The 21,179-nt window shown below is 61.4% G+C and overlaps 2 protein-coding genes across 2 annotated transcripts in view; one reads left to right on the top strand and one right to left on the bottom strand.

The window, feature by feature from the left end:
* The window catches only part of LOC118700930 (selenide, water dikinase 2-like), an 11,131-nt gene extending 7,650 nt beyond the window's left edge, over positions 1–3,481 (top strand). Inside the window, exon 8 of the mRNA XM_036405503.1 lies at positions 1,784–3,481. Coding sequence (XP_036261396.1) covers positions 1,784–2,019 — 236 coding nt within the window. The 3' untranslated portion in view covers positions 2,020–3,481. The remainder of the gene's footprint in view (positions 1–1,783) is intronic.
* On the bottom strand, positions 3,471–21,179 carry IKBKG (inhibitor of nuclear factor kappa B kinase regulatory subunit gamma). Its single transcript, XM_036405501.2, has 12 exons — positions 20,946–21,179; positions 17,097–17,599; positions 16,124–16,212; positions 15,989–16,033; positions 14,997–15,099; positions 13,954–14,063; positions 12,317–12,457; positions 11,281–11,377; positions 10,135–10,263; positions 8,381–8,505; positions 6,070–6,128; positions 3,471–5,982 (listed from the first exon to the last, which is right to left on the bottom strand). The coding sequence occupies exons 1-12, from the start codon at positions 21,058–21,060 to the stop codon at positions 5,861–5,863; spliced, it is 1,638 nt and encodes a 545-aa protein (XP_036261394.1). The 5' UTR covers positions 21,061–21,179; the 3' UTR covers positions 3,471–5,860.

Here is a 21,179-nt window from a genome sequence, read left to right as displayed (position 1 = left end):
GCGCTGCTGCAGGGCACGGCCCCGGAGACATCGGGTACGGCCCTGGGGACCCCAAAAATGGGATTGGGGACCCCAAAAATGGGACTGGGGACCCCAAAAATGGGATTGGGGACATTGGGAATGGGATTGGGGGCGCTGCTGCAGGACACGGCCCCGGAGACCTCGGGTACGGCCCTGGGGACCCCAAAAACGGGACTGGGAACCCCAAAAATGGGATCGGGGACACTGGGATTGGGAACCCCAAAAACGGGATTGGGAACCCCAAAAACGGCCCTGGGGACCCCAAAAATGGGACTGGGGACCCCAAAAATGGGACTGGGGACACTGGGAATGGGATTGGGGGCGCTGCTGCAGGGCACAGACCCGGAGACCTTGGGTACGGCCCTGGGGACCCCAAAAACGGGACTGGGGACACCAAAAACGGCATTGGGGACCCCAAAAATGGGATTGGGGACCCCAAAAACGGGACTGGGGACACCAAAAATGGGATTGGGGACCCCAAAAATGGGATTGGGAACCCCAAAAATGGGACTGGGGACCCCAAAAATGGGATTGGGAACCCCAAAAATGGGATAGGGGATACTGGGAATGGGATCAGGGACACTGGGAATGGCACTGGGAACACTGGGAATGGGGACACTGGGAATGGGATTGGGGCGCTGCTGCAGGGCATGGCCCCAGAGACATCGGGTACGGGACTGGGGACCCCAAAAATGGGATTGGGGCACCAAAAATGGGATTGGGAACCCCAAAAATGGGATTGGGGACACCAAAACTGGGACTGGGGTGCTGGGATGGTTTTGGGGTATTTTTGGGCTGTGTTTGGGATATTTTTGGGGTATTTTTGGGGTGTATTTAGGATATTTTTGGGGTATTTTTGGGGTGTATTTAGGATATTTTTGGGGTGTTTTTGGGGTGACTCTCCCATCCATTCCCAGGAGGGCTCCTGGTGGTTCTGCCCCGCGCCCAGGCCGCCCGGTTCTGGGCTGTGTTTGGGATATTTTTAGGATATTTTTGGGGTATTTTTGGGGTATTTTTGGGGTGTATTTAGGATGTTTTTGGGGTGACATTGCCATCCATTCCCAGGAGGGCTCCTGGTGGTTCTGCCCCGCGCCCAGGCCGCCCGGTTCTGGGATATTTTTGGGCTGTGTTTGGGATGTTTTTAGGATGTTTTTGGGCTGTGTTTGGGATATTTTTAGGATATTTTTGGGATATTTTTGGGGTGTATTTAGGATATTTTTGGGGTGTCTTTGGGGTGTATTTAGGATATTTTTGGGGTGTATTTAGGATGTTTTTTGGGTGACATTGCCATCCATTCCCAGGAGGGCTCCTGGTGGTTCTGCCCCGCGCCCAGGCCGCCCGGTTCTGGGCTGTGTTTGGGATATTTTTAGGATATTTTTGGGGTATTTTTGGGCTGTATTTAGGATATTTTTGGGGTATTTTTGGGGTGTTTTTGGGGTGTATTTAGGATGTTTTTGGGATATTTTTGGGGTGACTCTCCCGTCCATTCCCAGGAGGGCTCCTGGTGGTTCTGCCCCGCGCCCAGGCCGCCCGGTTCTGGGCTGTGTTTGGGATATTTTTGGGGTGTTTTTGGGATATTTTTAGGATATTTTTGGGGTGTTTTTGGGCTGTATTTAGGGTATTTTTGGGGTGTATTTAGGATGTTTTTGGAGTGTTTTTGGGGTGTATTTAGGATATTTTTGGGATGTTTTTGGGGTGTATTTAGGATGTTTTTGGGGTGTATTTAGGATGTTTTTGGGGTGACTCTCCCATCCATTCCCAGGAGGGCTCCTGGTGGTTCTCCCCCGTGCCCAGGCCGCCCGGTTCTGCGCGGAGCTGAAGGCGCCGGGCCGGGGCCCGGGGCTCCAGGCCTGGATCGTGGGCGTGGTGGAGAAGGGGCCCCGCGGCGCCCGGGTCATCGACAAACCCCGGGTGATCGAGGTGCCCCCCCGAGGGGCCCCCCCGAACCCCGAGAGCCCCGCCAGCCCCCCCCCGGAGCCCCCCCGCGCCCCCTGCTAGGGGGGACCCCAAAAATCCCCAAATCGGGGGAGACCCCGAGCCCGAGACAGCTCCCAATGAAGGGATCCCAAAGAAGGGCCCAGAGTTGGGTCAGAGCCACCCCAGACCCCAAAAATCCCCAAATTGGGGGAAATCCCAAACCTGGGACAGCTCCCAATGAAGGGATCCCAAAGAAGGGCCCAGAGTTGGGTCAGAGCCACCCCACAGAGCCCCCAAAATCCCCAAATCGGGGGAGACCCCGAGCCTGAGACAGCTCCCAATGAAGGGATCCCAAAGAAGAGCCCAGAGTTGGGTCAGAGCCACCCCACAGAGCCCCCAAAATCCCCAAATTGGGGGAAATCCCAAATCTGAGACAGCTCCCAATGAAGGGATCCCAAAGAAGAGCCCAGAGTTGGGTCAGAGCCACCCCACAGAGCCCCCAAAATCCCCAAATTGGGGGAAATCCCAAATCTGAGACAGCTCCCAATGAAGGGATCCCAAAGAAGAGCCCGGAGTTGGGTCAGAGCCACCCCACAGAGCCCCTGCCAGGGGAGAGACCCCAAAGAAAGCCCAAAACGTCCCCTGGGCTCGGCGGCTGTGGCCAAAATCTCCAAAAATCTCATCAAGCGCTCCCCACCAAAATCCCAGCAGAGCTGCCCCAAAATTCAGGTCAAAACCTCCCCCCCCCCAAAAAAAAATCCAATTAAAGTCTTCCCAAATTGGGTCAAACCCCACAAAAATCCCATTAAAGTCTCCCAATTTGGGTCAAACCCCCAAAAAAATCCAATTAAAGTCCCCCCAGATTGGCCCAAATTCAGGTCAACTCCCCCCCACAAAAATCCCATTAAAGTCTCCCCAGATTGGGTCAAACTCCCAAAAATCCCATTAAAGTTCTCCCAATTTGGGTCAAACTCCCCAAAAAAATCCCATTAAAGTCCCCCCAAAATTGGGTCAAACCCCCCAAAAAATCCCATTAAAGTCCCCCCAAAATTGGGTCAAACCCCTCAAAAATCCCATTAAAGTCCCCCCAAAATTCAGGTCAAACCCCCAAAAAATCCCATTAAAGTCCCCCCAAAATTGGGTCAAAGCCCCCAAAATCCCATCAAAGCCCCCCCACTGTGGTCTGGGCACCCCAAACCCCCCCAGCCCCCCCAGCGCTGCAGGTGAACCCCAAATCCCCCTGGGGGGGCTCCCCCCAATCCTGTCCCAGCTCGAGGGACCCCCAAATTCCCCCCCCCCCCCATTTTTGGGGTCCCTCCAGGATCCCCCCCCCCCCCCGGCTGTGCCCGATGAGCAGCGGGCGAAGCCCCCCCCGAGCCCCCCCAAATCCCCCCCGCGTGACGCCCCCCCCCAAAACCCCCCCGGGGGTGGGGAGGGGCCGAGACCCCCCCTCAGTGAGGGGGGGGTTGGGGGGCTCCGGATTTTGGGGGTGCTGGGGGGAAACCCCCCAGAAATGGGGCAATAAAATGAGATTTCAGACAAATCCGGGGCTCTTTATTCAGGGGGGACGGCCCCAAAATCCCGGGGGGGTTTTGGGGGTCCCATGGGGGGTTTTGGGGTCCCATGGGGTGTTTTGGGGTCCCATGGGGGGTTTTGGGGTGCTCCCCCCCCCAAAAATGATCCAATCCCTGCTGTGGATCCAGGGAGGAGATTCCCAGAGGAACATTTGGGATTTTTGGGGGGCTTTTGGGGCACCCCCGGGGGCATTTTGGGGTTCCCCAGGGGGGTTTTGGGGTCCCATGGGGGGATTTGGGGCGCTCTTCCCCCCAAAATGATCCAATCCCTGCTGTGGATCCAGGGAGGGGATTCCCAGAGGAACATTTGGGGTTTTTGGGGTCCCAACGCCCAAAACCCCGGGTTGAGGCTCCAGGGGAGTTTGGGGGGTCCTGGGGGGGATTTTGGGGTCCCATGGGGGAATTTTGGGGTCCCATGGGGGGTTTTGGGGCGCTCCCCCCCCCAAAATGATCCAATCCCTGCTGTGGATGCAGGGAGGAGATTCCCAGAGGAACATTTGGGGTTTTTTGGGGGGTTTTGGGGTCCCCCATGGATTGAGGCTCCAGGGGGATTTTGGGGTTCCCCAGGGGGGTTTTGGGGTTCCCCGGGGGGGGTTTGGGGTTCCCCAGGGAGGTTTTGGGGTGCTCCCCCCCACCTGATCCAGTTCATTCTGTGGATGCAGGGAGGGGATTCCCAGAGGAACTTTTGGGGTTTTTGGGGTCCCAACGCCCAAAACCCCGGGTTGAGGCTCCAGGGGGGTTTGGGGGGGGGTCCTGGGGGGGATTTTGGGGTCCCATGGGGGGTTTTGGGGTCCCATGGGGGGTTTTGGGGTGCTCCCCCCCCCCAAAATGATCCAATCCCTGCTGTGGATGCAGGGAGGAGATTCCCAGAGGAACATTTGGGGTTTTTTGGGGGGTTTTGGGGTCCCCCATGGATTGAGGCTCCAGGGGGGTTTTGGGGCACCCTGGGGGTGATTTTGGGGTGCACCAGAGGTGATTTGGGGGTGCCTCCAGGGGGGTTTTTGGGGCACCCCCTGGGGGGGTTTTTGAGGTGTCCTGGGGGTAATTTTGGGGTGCCAAGGGGGAGTTTTGGGGTTCACCAGAGGGTGTTTTTGGGGTGCTCCCGGGGGTGATTTTGGGGTGCCCCTGGAGGTTATTTTGGGGTCTCTCTGGGGATGTTTCTGTTGTGCTGGGGGGGGCTGGTTTTGGGGTGACTCTGGGGGTGTCTTTGGGGGTCCCTTGGGCTATTCCTTGGGTGCCCCAGGGGATGATTTTGGGGCACTCCTGGGGTGGTTTTGGGGTGCCCCCAGGGCTGGTTTTGGGGTACCCTGGGGCTGGTTTTGGGGTGCCCCGGGGATGATTTTGGGGTACCCTGGGGCTGGTTTTGGGGTGCTGTGGGGCTGTTTTTAGGGTGTCCCCAGGGCTGGTTTTGGGGTGTTTGTGGGGCTGTTTGTGGGGTGCAGGGGGGGCTGTTTTTGGGGTTCCCCCAGGATGTTTTTGGGGCTCTCCTGGGGATGGTTTTGGGTATCCCTGGGGGTGATTTTGAGATGTCCCGAGGGTGATTTTGGGGTGCCCTCGGGGCCATTTTTGGGGTGCTGTGGGGCTGGTTTTGGGGTGTTTGTGGGGCTGTTTTTGGGGTGCAGGGGGGCAGTTTTGGGGCTGTTTATGGGTCTATTTTTGGGGTGCTCCGGGGTTGTTTTTGGGGCACAGGGGAGCTGTTTATGGGGCTGGTTTTGGGGTGTTTGTGGGGCTGGTTTTGGGGTTCCGGGGGGCTGTTTTTGGGGCTATTTTGGGGGTGCTCCGTGGTTGATTTTGGGGTTGTTTTTTGGCTGGTCTTGGGGCTATTCTGGGGGTGCTCCGGGGTTGTTTTTGGGGTTCCAGGGGGCTGTTTTTGGGGCTGTTTTGGGGCTGTTTTGGGGCTGTTTTTGGGGCGCAGGGGGGCAGTTTTGGGGCTGTTTATGGGTCTATTTTTGGGGTGCTCCGGAGTTGTTTTTGGGGCACAGGGGAGCTGTTTATGGGGCTGGTTTTGGGCTGTTTTGGGGCTGGTTTTGGGGTTCCGGGGGGCTGTTTTGGGGCTCTTTTTGGGGCTGGTTTTGGGGTTCCGGGGGGCTGGTTTTGGGGCTATTTTGGGGGTGCTCCGTGGTTGTTTTTGGGGTTCCAGGGGGCTGTTTTTGGGGCTGGTTTTGGGGTTCCGGGGGGCTGGTTTTGGGGCTATTTTGGGGGTGCTCCGGGGTTGTTTTTGGGGTTCCAGAGGGCTGTTTATGGGGCTGGTTTTGGGCTGTTTTGGGGCTGGTTTTGGGGTTCCGGGGGGCAGTTTTGGGGCTCTTTTTGGGGCTGTTTTTGGGGCGCAGGGGGGCAGTTTTGGCCCCTCACATGATGCAGTCCATGACGTGGATCTGCAGCGTGTCCAGGTCCGGGGCCTTGTACTGGCACTTGGGGCAGCACAGCGTGGGCCTCTCCTCGGGGGGGGGCAGGGGCCCCCCAAAACCTGCTGGGGATGGGGGAGGGGCGCGGTCAGACCCTGCCCCGCCCCCCCAGGGGGGGTTTGGGGGTCCCGGGCCCCCCCCCCCGTACTCACCCCCCCCCGGGGCCGGGGCCGGCTCCGAGTGCCGGTTCCGCATCTCCTCCAGACGGGCCCTGCAAGGGGAATTGGGGGCATTTTGGGGGGATTTGGGGCATTTTGGGGGATTTGGGGGGATTTGGGGAGTTTAGGGGAATTTGGGGGCGTTGGGGGAGAGATTTGGTGGGATTTGGGTGGCTTTTGAGGGGATTTTGGGAGGGTTTTGGGGGGGTTTTGGGGGGAGGGATTTAAGGGGGTTTGGGGGGTTTTGAGAGGATTTTGGGGGGGTTTGGTTGGGGGTTTTCAGGGGATTTTGGGGGATTTGGGGGGTCTGCGAGGGATTTGGGAGGGTTTTGGGGGATTTGGGGGGTCTGCGAGGGATTTGGGAGGGTTTTGGGGGTGTTTTGGTGGGGGCTGAGGGGTTTCGGGGGGATTTGGGGGAATTAGGGGGGGATTTGGTGGGATTTTGGAGGGATTTTGGAGGGATTTGGGAGGTTTTGAGCGGATTTGGGCGGTTTGTGGGGTCTGGGAGGGATTTGGGGGTTTTGGGTGGGTTGGGGGTTTCAGGGGAATTTTGAAGGGGATTTGGGGGGGATTTGGGGGGTTTCTGGAGGAGGATTTGGGGTGTGGAGGGCATTGGGTGGGTTGGGAGGATTTGGGGGGTCGGGGGGCGATTTGGGGGGATTTTGGAGGAATTTGGGGGGATTTTGGAGGAATTTGGGGGGATTTGGGGGGATTTTGGGGGGATTTGGGGGGGATCTGGAGGAGGATTTGGGGTGTTTTGTGGGTATTTTGGGGGTGGTTTTGGGGTGTTCCAGTGTAATTTTAGGGTGTGCCACGGTGATTTTGGGCTCTTTTGGGGTAGTTTGGGGCTGGTTGTGGGCTGGTTTTGGGGTGTTTTTTGGCTGTTTTTGGCTGGTTTTGGGTGTTTTTGGCTGTTTTGGGGTGGTTTTGGGGCTGGTTTGGGGCTGTTTTTTGGCACATTTTGGGCTGTTTTTAGGCTGGTTTGGGGCTAGTTTTTGGCTGGTTTTGGCTGTTTTTGTGGTGGTTTTGGGCTGTTTTTGGGGCTGTTTTTGGGGCTGTTTTGGGGCTGTTTTTTGGCTGGTTTTGGCTGGTTTTGGGCTGATTTTTGGCTGTTTTGGGCTGTTTTTAGGCGGGTTTGGGGCTGTTTGAGGGCTGTTTTTTGGCGCATTTTGGGCTGTTTTTGGCTGGTTTTGGGCTATTTTGGGCTGTTTTTTGAGCTGTTTCTGTGCCGGTTTTGGGGTGGTTTTGGGCTGTTTTTAGGCTGGTTTGGGGCTGTTTGTGGGCTGGTTTTGGCTGTTTTTGTGGTGGTTTTGGGCTGGTTTTGGGGCTGTTTTTTGGCTGTTTTTGGGGCTGTTTTTTGGCTGTTTTTTGGCTGGTTTTGGGGCTGTTTTTTGGCTGTTTTTGGCTGGTTTTGGGGCTGGTTTTGGGCTGTTTTGGGGCTGTTTTGGGGCTGTTTTTTGGCTGGTTTTTGGCTGTTTTTGGCTGGTTTTGGCTGTTTTTGGCTGGTTTTGGGCTGGTTTTGGGGCTGTTTTTGGGGCTGTTTTGGGGCTGTTTTTGGCTGTTTTTGGGGCTGTTTTGGGGCTGTTTTTTGGCTGGTTTTTGGCTGTTTTTGGGCTGGTTTTGGCTGTTTTTGGCTGGTTTTGGGGCTGTTTTGGGGCTGTTTTTGGCTGGTTTTGGGCTGTTTTTTGGCTGTTTTTGGGCTGGTTTTGGGCTGTTTTTGGGCTGTTTTTGGCTGGTTTTGGGGCTGTTTTTTGGCTGTTTTTGGGCTGTTTTTGGCTGGTTTTGGGGCTGTTTTGGGGCTGTTTTTTGGCTGTTTTTGGGCTGTTTTTGGGCTGTTTTTGTGGTGGTTTTGGGCTGTTTTTGGGCTGTTTTTGGCTGGTTTTGGCTGTTTTTGGCTGGTTTTGGGCTGTTTTTTGGGCTGTTTTTGGCTGGTTTTGGGGCTGTTTTGGGGCTGTTTTTTGGCTGGTTTTGGGCTGTTTTTGGGCTGTTTTTGTGGTGGTTTTGGGCTGTTTTTGGGCTGTTTTTGGCTGGTTTTGGCTGTTTTTGGCTGGTTTTGGGCTGTTTTTTGGGCTGTTTTTGGCTGTTTTTGGCTGGTTTTGGCTGTTTTGGGCTGTTTTTAGGCGGGTTTGGGGCTGCTTTGGGGCTGTTTTTGGCTGTTTTTGGCTGGTTTTGGCTGGTTTTGGCTGGTTTTCAGGTGGTTTTGGGGCTGTTTTTGGCTGGTTTTTGGCTGTTTTTGGCTGTTTTTTGGCTGTTTTTGGCTGTTTTTGGGCTGTTTTTGGCTGTTTTTGGGCTGTCCCTGCCGTACCGGGCCCCGTCCCCCCCCAGCCGCTGCCTGAGCTGGTTCAGCTCCTCCTGCAGGGCCTCGCGCTGCCCGTGCAGCTCCTCCCGCGCCGCGCGCTCCGCCTCGAAATCCGCCCGGTAAATGTCGGCCTGGGGGCGGGAACCCCAAAATCCAACCGGGAACCCCAAAATCCAACCGGGAACCCCAAAATCCACCCCAAAATCCAACCAGGAACCCCAAAATGCAACCAGGGAACCCCAAAATGCAACCAGGAACCCCAAAATCCAACCAGGGAACCCCAAAATGCAACCGGGAACCCCAAAATCCAACCGGGAACCCCAAAATCCACCCCAAAAATCCAACCAGGGAACCCCAAAATGCAACAGGGAACCCCAAAATCCACCCCAAAATCCAACCAGGGAACCCCAAAATGCAACCAGGAACCCCAAAATCCAACCAGGGAACCCCAAAATCCAACCAGGGAACCCCAAACCCAACCAGGGAACCCCAAAATGCAACCGGGAACCCCAAAATCCAACCAGGGAACCCCAAAATCCAAACAGGGAACTCCAAAATCCACCCCAAAATGCAACCAGGAACCCCAAAATGCAACCGGGAACCCCAAAATGCAACCAGGGAACCCCAAATCCAACCAGGGACCCCTCAAACTCCACCAGGGACCTCCAAATCCACCCAAAATCCACCCCAAACCCAACTGGGGAACCCCAAATCCAACCAGGGAACCCCAAAATCCAATCAGAGAACCCCAAAATCCACCCAAAATCTACCCAAAATCCAACTGGGGAACCCCAAATCCAGCCAAATCCACCCCAAACCCAACCAGAAAACCCCAAAATCCACCCAAAATCCAACCAAATCCAGCCAGGGAACCCCAAAATCAACCAGAGAACCCCAAATCCCAACCAGGGCCCCCCCAAATCCAACCAGGGACCCCTCAAACTCCACCAGGGACCCCCAAATCCACTCAAAATCCACCCAAATCCCAACTGGGGAACCCCAAAATCTCCCCAGACCCCCCCCCCCCGTCCCCGCCTCGGTGACCTCAGCCTGGATTTTAGGGGGGCTCGGGGGTGGGGTCAGGACCCCCCCAGGATCCCCCAAATCCCACAGGGCCCCCCCCAGACCTCCTCAGGGGGGCTCTGGGGGGGTCAGGGGGGATTTGGGGGGGTCAGGGGGGGGTTTGGGGGGGTCAGGGGAGATTTGGGGGGTTCAGGGGGGTTTGGGGGGGGTCAGGGGAGATTTGGGGGGTTCAGGGGGGTTTGGGGGGGTCAGGGGAGATTTGGGGGGTTCAGGGGGGTTTGGGGGGGTCAGGGGGGTTTGGGGGGGTCAGGCCCTCCCCAGGACCCACCTGAGCTCCCCCAGGACCCCTCAAGCCCCTCTGGGAACCCCCAAATCCCCCCTGATCCCCCCTGATCCCCCCCAGCCCCACCTGGGGACGCTGCCCTGGCTCTGGGGGGGCTCTGAGGGCTCGGGACCCCCCCCAGGATCCCCCCAGCCCCACCTGAGCCCCCCAGGATCCCCCCCAGCCCCACCTGAGCCCACCTGAGCCTGGAGCACTGGAAGGGTCCCAGGAGCCCCCCAGGGTCCCCAGGAGCCCCCCAGCCCCACCTGGGCCCCACCTGAGCCCCCCAGGACCCTCCCCAGCCCCACCTGAGCTCCCCCAGCCCCACCTGGGCCTGCAGCACCGGGAGGGTCCCAGGAGCCCCCCAGGAGCCCCCCAGGGTCCCCAGGGCCCCCCAGCCCCACCTGGGCCCCACCTGGGCCTGCAGCACCGGGATGGTCTCCAGCAGCCCCCGCTGGCTCTCGGCCTCGGCCTTGAGGCGGTCGATGAGCTCCTGCTTGAGAGCCAGAGCGGCCTCGGCCTCACGGAGCTGCTCCTGCGCCACCTGCACGCACGGGGACACCGGTGACACCGGGGACAGCACCGGGGACACCGGTGACACCGGGGACAGCACCGGGGACACCTGGGACAGCACCTGGGACAGCACCTGGGACAGCACCGGGGACACCTGGGACACCTGGGACACCTGGGACAGCACCGGGGACACTGGGGACACCGGGGACAGCACCTGGGACAGCACCTGGGACACCTATGACACCCAGGACACCACCTGGGACACCTGGGACAGCACCTGGGACAGCACCTGAGACACCTGTGACACCCAGGACACCTGGGACACCACCTGGGACACCGGTGACACCGGGGACACCTGGGACACCTGTGACACCCGGGACACCACCGGGGACACCGGGGACACCTGGGACAGCACCTGGGACACCGGGGACAGCACCGGGGACAGCACCTGGGACACCTGAGAGAGCACCTGAGACACCTGTGACACCCAGGACACCTGGGACACCTGGGACACCTGAGAGAGCACCGGGGACACCTGGGACACCTGGGACACCTGGGACACCTGGGACAGCACCTGGGACACCGGGGACACCTGGGACGACCCCCCCCCACTGCACCCCCAGCTGCTCCTGGGTCACCTGGAGGTGACAATGACACCTGGGGCTCACCTGGGCGTCACCCCTGTCACCCCCTGACCCCCACCTGCACGCTCCTGTGCCACCTGGGGCACTACAGTGACACCTGGGGGTCACCTGTGCCATCTGAGGGTCACCTGTGCCATCTGAGGGTCACCTGTGTCACCTGGGGGTCACCTGTGACACGGGGTGCTGGCACTGTCACCTGAGGGCACCTGGACCACCCAAGGGGCCGCAGGGACCTTCCAGGTGTCCCCAGGAGGGGATGGGGACAAGGGGACAAGGGGCTGCCCCGAGGTCCCCAAGGGAGGGGACGTGACCCTCCCTGTCCCCAGGTGTCCCCCAGGTGTCCCCAGGTGTCCCCAGGTGTCCCCAGGTGTCCCCACCTGTCCCCGGGTGTCCCCTGTGCTCACCTGGCTCTGTTTGTCCCCCTCCAGGCTGCTCTTGATGTGGGCGTCGTACTCCTGGAACAGGTGATGGTAGGCGGCCTGCAGCTGCACCAGCTTCCGCCTGGAGGGACACCGGGGACAGCGGGGACAGTGGGGACACTGAGGGGACATCGGGGACATCGGGGACATTGGGGACAGTGGGGACAGTGGGGACATTGGGGACAGTGGGGACAGTGGGGACAGTGGGGACACTGAGGGGACAGTGGGGACAGTGGGGACAATGGGGACAGTGGGGACACTGAGGGGACAGTGGGGACACTGAGGGGACATCGGGGACATCGGGGACATTGGGGACACTGGGGACATTGGGGACATTGAGGGGACAGTGGGGACACTGAGGGGACATTGGGGACAATGGGGACAGTGGGGACATTGAGGGGACACTGAGGGGACATCGGGGACATTGGGGACATTGGGGACACCGGGGACAGTGGGGACATCGGGGACAGTGGGGACAGTGGGGACACTGAGGGGACATTGACTGGGGACAGTGGGGACATTGAGGGGACATCGACTGGGGACAGTGGAGACATTGGGGACATCAGAGACAATGGGGACAGGCAGCCTGCAGCTGCACCAGCTTCCTCCTGGGACAGTGGGGACATCAATGGGGGACATTGATTGGGGACACTGGGGACATTGAGGGGACATTGACTGGGGACACTGGGGACATTGGGGACATCGTCAGGGACAGGCGGCTTCTGCCTTGGGGACACTGGGGACATTGCGAGTGCCTCCTCGTGTCCCCTCATGGGGATGGGTGGCCTCGAGTGCCACCAACTCCCACGGGGACACTGGGGACACTGAGGGGACACTGGGGACACTGGGGACACCCATGGGTGTCCCCAGGTGCCACCCCCGCCCATGTCCCCAGTGTTGTCACTCACTCCCCCCACTGTCCCCATTGTCCCAATGTCCCCATTGTCCCCAATGTCACTCACTCCCCCCCGGTGTCCCCATTGTCCCCAGTGTCCCCAGTGTCCCCGTTGTTGTCACTCACTTCTCCTCGGTGGCCCCGCGCCGCTCCACCCTCAGGGCGGTTTCCAGGTTGGTCACCTGGAGCCGGAGCTGGTCCAGCTGCACCTGGTGGCCCTGGGCCACCTCCTCCAGCTGCTGGCACCGCTCGGCGTCACCGCGGGCCCTGGGACACCAAAGGGACACCCGGTGTCACCCAGTGTCACCCAGTGTCACCCAGTGCCACCCATTGTCACCCAGTGTCACCCTGGGCCACCTCCTCCAGCTGCTGGCACCGCTCGGCGTCACCGCGGGCCCTGGGACACCAAAGGGACACCCAGTGTCACCCAGTGTCACCCATTGTCACCCAGTGTCACCCAGTGCCACCCACTGTCACCCACTGTCACCCTGTGTCACCCAGTGTCACCTCCCTGAGCTGGTGGCACCGCTCGGCGTCACCGCGGGCCCTGGACACCGCAGGGACACCCACTGTCACCCACTGTCACCCAGTGTCACCCAGTGTCACCCATTGTCACCCACTGTCACCCATTGTCACCCACTGTCACCCTGTGTCACCCATTGTCACCCAGTGTCACCCATTGTCACCCTGTGCCACCCAGTGTCACCGAGTGTCACCCATTGTCACCCACTGTCACCCAGTGTCACCTCCCTGAGCTGGTGGCACCGCTCAGCGTTCCCTGAGCCCTGTCACACCCCAGTGTCACCGATGTCACCTGCGCAGGTGTCACCCCCACCTGTGCCCCAGGTGCTCCCGCTCCGCGGCTCTGCTGTGCTGACTCCTCCCCTCGGGGACAGTCCCTGACCCCAGGTGTCCCCAGGTGTGTCCCCAGGTGTCCCCACCTGTGCTCCAGGTGTCCCCAGGTGTCCCCCCCCCCATGTCCCCAGGTGTCCCCAGGTGTCCCCACCTGTGCTCCAGGTGCTCTCTCTCTGCCCAGCTCTGTGGTGGCCCTGATCCCCATGTCCCCCCATGTCCCAGGTGTCCCAGGTGTCTCTCTGGGTGTCCCCGTGTCCCCCCAGGTGTTCCCATGTCCCTCCATAATCCCCCAGGTGTCCCCCCCATGTCCCCCCAGGTGTCCCTGTGTCCCCCCAGGTGTCCCTGTGTCCCCCCACCTGTGCCCCAGGTGCTCTCTCTGTGCCCGGCTCTGCAGTGGTGTCCCTGATCCCCAGGTGTCCCCATGTCCCCCCAGGTGTCCCCAGGTGTCCCCACCTGTGCCCCAGGTGCTCTCTCTGTGCCCGGCTCTGCAGTGGTGTCCCTGATCCCCAGGTGTCCCCATGTCCCCCCAGGTGTCCCCAGGTGTCCCCACCTGTGCCCCAGGTGCTCTCTCTGTGCCCGGCTCTGCAGTGGTGTCCCTGATCCCCAGGTGTCCCCATGTCCCCCCAGGTGTCCCCAGGTGTCCCCACCTGTGCCCCAGGTGCTCTCTCTGTGCCCGGCTCTGCAGCGGTGTCCCTGATCCCCATGTCCCCCCATGTCCCCCCATGTCCCCCGGTGTCCCCAGGTGTCCCCCCAGGTGTCCCCAGGTGTCCCCAGGTGTCCCCACCTGCGCTCCAGGTGCTCTCTCTCTGCCCAGTTCTGTGGTGGCCCTGATCCCCATGTCCCCCCAGGTGTCCCCAGGTGTCCCCAGGTGTCCCCAGGTGTCCCCGTGTCCCCCCAGGTGTCCCCACCTGCGCTCCAGGTGCTCTCTCTCTGCCCGGCTCCTCTCCAGGCGATTTTGGCTCTCCCGGAGCTCCCCCAGCAGCGACGTCACCTGGGCCTGGACCTGGGCCTTGTCCTGCTGGGGACAGGGACAGGGACAGGGTCACCCCTTGTGTCACCTGGGGACAGGGACAGGGACAGGGACACTGTCACCCCCTGTGTCCTGCTGGGGACAGGGACAGGGTCACCCCTTGTGTCACCTGGGGACAGGGATGGGGACAGGGACAGGGACAGGGACACCCCCTGTGTCCTGCTGGGGACAGGGACAGGGACACTGTCACCCCCATGTGTCCCCAGCTATCCCCAGGTGTGTTGGGTGTCCCCAGCTGTCCCCAGTGTCCCCACTTGTCCCCATGTGCCCGGGGCTGTCCCCAGGTGCTCTCATGTCCACAGGGATGTCCCTGGTGTCCCCACGTATCCCCAGCTGTCCCCATGTGTCCCCTGTCCCCTGCTACCTCCAGCTTGTCCCCAGGGCTGTCCCCAGGGCTGTCCCCAGGGCTGTCCCCATGTGTGCCTAGTGTCCACTATCCCCAGGTGTCCCCATCATCCCCAGCCGTCCCCATGTCCCCGGTACCTCCAGCTGTCCCCATGTCCCCATGTCCCCATGTCCCCGGTACCTCCAGCTGTCCCCAGTGTCCCCATGTCCCCAGTGTCCCCATGTGTCCCCATGTCCCCAGTGTCCCCAGTACCTCCAGCTGTCCCCAGTGTCCCCAGTGTCCCCATGTCCCCAGTGTCCCCATGTGTCCCCATGTCCCCACGTGTCCCCAGTGTCCCCGGTACCTCCAGCTGTCCCCATGTCCCCATGTCCCCATGTCCCCAGTGTCCCCGTGTGTCCCCATGTCCCCAGTGTCCCCAGTGTCCCCAGTGTCCCCATGTCCCCAGCTGTCCCCATGTCCCCATGTGTCCCCAGTGTCCCCATGTCCCCAGTGTCCCCAGCTGTCCCCAGTGTCCCCAGTGTCCCCGGTACCTCCAGCTGTCCCCATGTCCCCAGTGTCCCCAGTGTCCCCGGTACCTCCAGCTGTCGGCGCAGTCCCTGCAGCTGCAGCTCGGCCGCGCGGGAAACGTCCTGAGCCTGGAGCTCGGCCACGGCCACGCGGGAGCGCAGGGCCACCAGCCTGGGACAGTGACACCGGTGTCACCAATGCCACCAGACCCTACCCAACGCCACCCGCAGGGCCACCAGCCTGGGACAGTGACACCGGTGTCACCAATGCCACCAGACCCTGCCCAACGCCACCCGCAGGGCCACCAGCCTGGGACAGTGGCACCAGTGTCACCGATGTCACCAAGGGTCATTGGTGTGACCAAACGGTGCCCAATGCCACCCCCAGTGTCCCCAGACCATCCCCAAGTGTCCCCAGATGCCCGCACACTGTCCCCAAGTGCTCCCAGACTGTCCCCAGGTGTCCCCAGTCCCCCCAGTGTCCCCACTCACCCCATTGTCCCAAACATCCCCAATGTCCTCAGGTGTCCCCAATGTCCCCAGTGTCTCCCCAGTGTTCCCGATGTCCCCCCAAGTGTCCCCAATGTCTCCAGGTGTCCCCAATCCCCCCAAAGTCCCCAGGTGTCCCCAGTGTCCCCAGTGTCCCCAATGTCCCCAGTCCCTCCAATGTCTCCACTGTCCCCAACGTCCCCAATGTCCCCCCACTGTCCCCAATGTCCCCATTCCCTCCAATGTCCCCATTCCCTCCAATGTCCCCAATTCCCCAATGTCCCCAACATCCCCAATGTCCCCAACATCCCCAATGTCCCCATTCCCTCCAGTGTCCCCAATGTCCCCATTGTCCCAAGTGTCCCCACTGTTCCCCCAATGTCCCCAATGTTTGCAATCCCCCAATCCCCCCAATGTCCCCAGTATCCCCACTGTCCCCCCACTGTCCCCAGTATCCCCATTGTCCCCACTGTTCCCCCAATGTCCCCACTGTCCCCAGTATCCCCATTGTCCCCACTGTCCCCCCACGGTCCCCAGTGTCCCCCAGTGTCCCCCAGGTGTCCCCAACTCACTCAGCCTCAGCCTCTGCCAGGCGCTGCCTCAGCTGCTCCTCGGAGCTGGGGGGACACGAGGGGGGGGGTCAGGAGGGCTTGGGGACATCGGGGGGTCCCCAGGGGGGACAGGGGGGACACGGGGGAGGGGCTCACCTGGGCTCCGGGGGGGCCCCGGGGGGGGCCGGGGGGGGCTCCAGGACAGCGGGGACATCGTCCAAGGGAGGGGACACCGACAGGGGGGGCTGTGGGGACAGTGGGGACATTGGGGACATTGGGGACATCGTCCAAGGGAGGGGACACCGAGAGAGAGGGCTGTGGGGACAGTGGGGACATCAGGGGGACACTGGGGACATCGTCCAAGGGAGGGGACACCGAGAGAGGGGGCTGTGGGGACAGTGGGGACATTGGGGACATTGGGGACATCCCAGGGGGACAGTGGGGACATTGGGGACATCGTCCAAGGGAGGGGACACCGACAGGGGGGGCTGTGGGGACAGTGGGGACATTGGGGACATTGGGGACATCCCAGGGGGACAGTGGGGACATTGGGGACATCGTCCAAGGGAGGGGACACCGAGAGAGGGGGCTGTGGGGACATTGGGGACATCAGGGGGACATTGGGGACACCCCAGGGGGACATTGGGGAGATTGGGGACATTGTCCAAGGGAGGGGACACTGAGAGAGGGGGCTGTGGGGACATCAGGGGGACAGTGGGGACATTGGGGACATCGTCCAAGGGAGGGGACACTGAGGGGGGGGCTGTGGGGACATCGGGGACATCAGGGGGACATTGGGGACACCCCAGGGGGACAGTGGGGACATTGGGGACGTTGTCCAAGGGAGGGGACACCGAGAGAGGGGGCTGTGGGGACATCAGGGGGACATCAGGGGGACATTGGGGACATCGTCCAAGGGAGGGGACACTGAGGGGGGGGCTGTGGGGACATCGGGGACATCAGGGGGACATTGGGGCCAGGGAGGGGACACTGGGAGGAGTGGGGAGGACATTGGGGGACACACTGGGGACAACTGGGTGCAGTGGCAGGGGTGGGGGGACATGAGGGGGACACTGGGGGGACAGAGGGGACACAGAGCGGGGACATAGCCAGGGGGGGTCACACCCACCTTGGTGCTGGTGTCAGGGGTGCTCCTGCAGCTGTCCCCAGTGTCCCTGAGGGTGTCCCTGAGGGTGTCCCTGATGTCCTCAGGGCTGTCCTTGCTGTCCCCGGGGCTGTCCTTGCTGTCCCCAGGGCTGTCCTTGCTGTCCCCAGGGGTGGTCTCGGTATCCCTGATGTCCCATGGGGTGTCCTTGGTGTCCCCGGGGCTGCTCTTGGTGTCCCCAAGGCTGCTCTTGGTGTCCTCGCGGGTGTCCCTGATGTCCCCAAGGCTGTCCCTGGTGTCCCCGGAGGTGTCCCCGACGTCCTCGGGGGCGTCCCTGCTGCTGTCAGCGCTGTCCCCGGCGCTGTCCCCGGCGCTGTCCCCGCGCTGTCCCCGCAGGTGCAGCACCAGCTCCCGGGCCTGGCCCCAGCGGCCCCGCAGCAGCTCCCGCTCCCCCCGGCGCTGCAGCTGCAGCCGGCGCAGCTCGTCCAGGCGGAGGCGCAGGGACTGCGTGCAGTGACACAGGGCACCTGGGGACAGCAAAGGGACACCATTGGGGACAATGGGGACAATGGGGACACCATTGGGGACAGCATCAGGGACTGCGTGCAGTGACACAGGGCACCTGGGGACAATGGGGACACCATTGGGGACAGCATTGGGGACAGCATTGGGGACACCATTGGGGACTGTGTGCAGTGACACAGGGCACCTGGGGACAATGGGGACATTGGGGACACCATTGGGGACACCATTGGGGACACCATTGGGGACTGTGTGCAGTGACACAGGGCACCTGGGGACAGCAAAGGGACAGCATTGGGGACACTGGGGACATCACTGGGGACATCAGCAGGGACTGCGTGCAGTGACACAGGGCACCTGGGGACAATGGGGACAATGGGGACACCATTGGGGACAGCATTGGGGACAGCATCAGGGACTGCGTGCAGTGACACAGGGCACCTGGGGACAATGGGGACACCATTGGGGACACTGGGGACAGCATTGGGGACAGCATCAGGGACTGCGTGCAGTGACACAGGGCACCTGGGGACAGCAAAGGGACAATGGGGACACCATTGGGGACACTGGGGACATCACTGGGGACATCAGCAGGGACTGCGTGCAGTGACACAGGGCACCTGGGGACACCAAAGGGACACCATTGGGGACACTGGGGACAATGGGGACACCATTGGGGACACCATCAGGGACTGCGTGCAGTGACACAGGGCACCTGGGGACACCAAAGGGACACCATTGGGGACATTGGGGACATCACTGCGGACATCAGCAGGGACTGCGTGCAGTGACACAGGGCACCTGGGGACAGCAAAGGGACAATGGGGACACCATTGGGGACAGCATTGGGGACTGCGTGCAGTGACACAGGGCACCTGGGGACAGCAAAGGGACAATGGGGACACTGGGGACAATGGGGACAGCATTGGGGACAGCATCAGGGACTGCGTGCAGTGACACAGGGCACCTGGGGACAATGGGGACAATGGGGACACCATTGGGGACACTGGGGACAATGGGGACACCATTGGGGACAGCATTGGGGACAATGGGGACATCAGCAGGGACTGCGTGCAGTGACACAGGGCACCTGGGGACAATGGGGACACCATTGGGGACACCATTGGGGACAGCATCAGGGACTGCGTGCAGTGACACAGGGCACCTGGGGACAATGGGGACAATGGGGACACCATTGGGGACATCACTGGGGACATCAGCAGGGACTGCGTGCAGTGGCACAGGGCACCTGGGGACAATGGGGACACCATTGGGGACATTGGGGACAGCACTGGGGACATCAGCAGGGACTGCGTGCAGTGACACAGGGCACCTGGGGACAATGGGGACAATGGGGACACCATTGGGGACATTGGGGACAGCATCAGGGACTGCGTGCAGTGACACAGGGCACCTGGGGACAATGGGGACACCACTGGGGACACTGGGGACAATGGGGACATCAGCAGGGACTGCGTGCAGTGACACAGGGCACCTGGGGACAATGGGGACAATGGGGACACCATTGGGGACAATGGGGACACCATTGGGGACATCAGCAGGGACTGCGTGCAGTGACACAGGGCACCTGGGGACAGCAAAGGGACAGCATTGGGGACACTGGGGACAATGGGGACATCAGCAGGGACTGCGTGCAGTGACACAGGGCACCTGGGGACATTGGGGACACCATTGGGGACACTGGGGACAATGGGGACACCATTGGGGACACCAGCAGCGACTACGTGCAGTGACACAGGGCACCTGGGGACACGATTGGGGTCATTGGGGACAGCATTGGGGACCCTGGGGACTGCGTGCAGTGACACAGGGCACCTGGGGACAGCAAAGGGACAATGGGGACAGCATTGGGGACATTGGGGACATCAGCAGGGACTGCGTGCAGTGACACAGGGCACCTGGGGACAATGGGGACACCATCGGGGACAGCATTGGGGACATCAGAGGGGACATTAGGGACATTGGGGACAGCAGTGACTGCATGTGGTGACACATGGCACCTGGGGACATTGGGGACAGCAGTGACACAGAGTTCCTGTGGACAGCAGCAGGGACAGCAGCAGGGACAATGGGGACATTGGGAGGGACACTGAGGACATCAGGGACAGCGGGGACAGTGGGGACATTGGGAGGGACACTGAGGACATCAGGGACAGCGGGGACAGTGGGGACATTGGGAGGGACACTGAGGACATCAGGGACAGCGGGGACAGTGGGGACATTGGGAGGGACACTGAGGACATCAGGGACAGCGGGGACATTGGGGACATTGGGCAGGTTGGGGACACTGGGCCGTTTAGATATTGGGGACATCAGCAGGGATTGGGGACGTTGGGGCTCAGGACACTGGGGGGGCCATTGTGACACTGAAAACATTGGGGACACTGTGGGGACACCGTGGGGACACTGGGGTGACATTGGGGACACCGAGGATGTCGGGAAGATGAGGGACAGGAGAGGACATTGAGCACCTTGGAGACATCGTGGGGGACATCGGGGACATCAATGGGGACAGAGGACACCCTTGGGGACACCTGCAGTGCCCCCCAGCTCCCCCCAGTTCATTCCCAGTGTCCCCAGTCCCCTCCCAGTCCCTCCCAGTGCTCCCAGTTTGGTTTCAGGCTGTTCCAAATCCCCTCCCAGTCCCCCCCAGTTCATTCCCAGTCCCCCCAGTTTGGTTTCAATCCCCTCCCAGTTACCCCCAATCCTCTCCCAGTGCTCCCAATCCCTCCCAGTTCCCCCCCAGTCCCTCCCAGTATCCCCCCCGTCTGTCCCAGTCCCCCCCAGTTCCTCCCAGTACTCCCAGTCTGGTTTCAGGCTATTCCCAGTTCCCTCCCAGTCCCCTTCCCAGTCCCTCCCAGTTTGATCCCAGTCCCCCCCAGTTCATTCCCAGTCCCTCCCAGTCCCCCCCAGTTTGATCCCAGTCCCTCCCAGTCGCTCCCAGTCCCCCCCAGTTCATTCCCAGTCCCCCCCAGTTTGGTTTCAATCCCCTCCCAGTCCCCCCCAGTCGCTCCCAGTCCCTCCCAGTTCATTCCCAGTCCCTCCCAGTTTATCCCAGTCCCACCCAGTCCCTCCCAGTTTGATCCCAGTCCCCCCCAGTCCCTCCCAGTTCATTCCCAGTCCCCCCCAGTCCCTCCCAGTTTGGATTCAATCCCCTCCCAGTCCCCCCCAGTTCATTCCCAGTCCCCCGCAGTCCCCCCCAGTTCATTCCCAGTCCCCCCCAGTCCCTCCCAGTCCCTCCCAGTCCCCCCCAGTTCATTCCCAGTCCCCCCCCAGTTTGATCCCAGTCCCCCCCAGTCCCTCCCAGTCCCCCCAGTTCCCCGTTCTCACTCCTCAGCTCGCGGTTCTCCGCCCGCAGCCGCTGCAGCGCCTCCGCCAGCGCCGGCTCCGCCTCGGGCCCCGGCTGCACCATCTCTGCGGGCCGCCGCCAGCGCCCGCCGCTCATCGGCGGCTCCGGGGGCCCGGGCGCGGTTCGGGGCCGCTTCGGGGCCGAGCTCGGGCGGTTTTGGGCCCAATTCGGGGATTTTTGGGATCCCGGCGGCGCCGCCACTTCCTGCTTCCGGC

Source organism: Molothrus ater, unplaced genomic scaffold, assembly GCF_012460135.2.
Source record: "Molothrus ater isolate BHLD 08-10-18 breed brown headed cowbird unplaced genomic scaffold, BPBGC_Mater_1.1 matUn_MA100, whole genome shotgun sequence".
Lineage (NCBI taxonomy): Eukaryota > Metazoa > Chordata > Aves > Passeriformes > Icteridae > Molothrus > Molothrus ater.
The sequence above is the reverse complement of the archived record's forward strand: the minus strand, read 5'-3'. Positions and strand labels throughout refer to the sequence as shown.

What these genes read in the sequence shown, in the direction of transcription:
- IKBKG (XM_036405501.2), bottom strand. Translation starts at nt 21,060, where the DNA reads ATGAGCGGCGGGCGCTGGCGGCGGCCCGCAGAGATGGTGCAGCCGGGG. An exon ending in CTGGGGGGGGACGGGGCCCG is followed by an intron (nt 6,129 to 8,380) that starts GTACGGCAGGGA and finishes TTCCCCTTGCAG; the next exon opens with GGCCCGTCTGGAGGAGATGC. An exon ending in GGCCCCGGCCCCGGGGGGGG is followed by an intron (nt 5,983 to 6,069) that starts GTGAGTACGGGG and finishes CCCCATCCCCAG; the next exon opens with CAGGTTTTGGGGGGCCCCTG.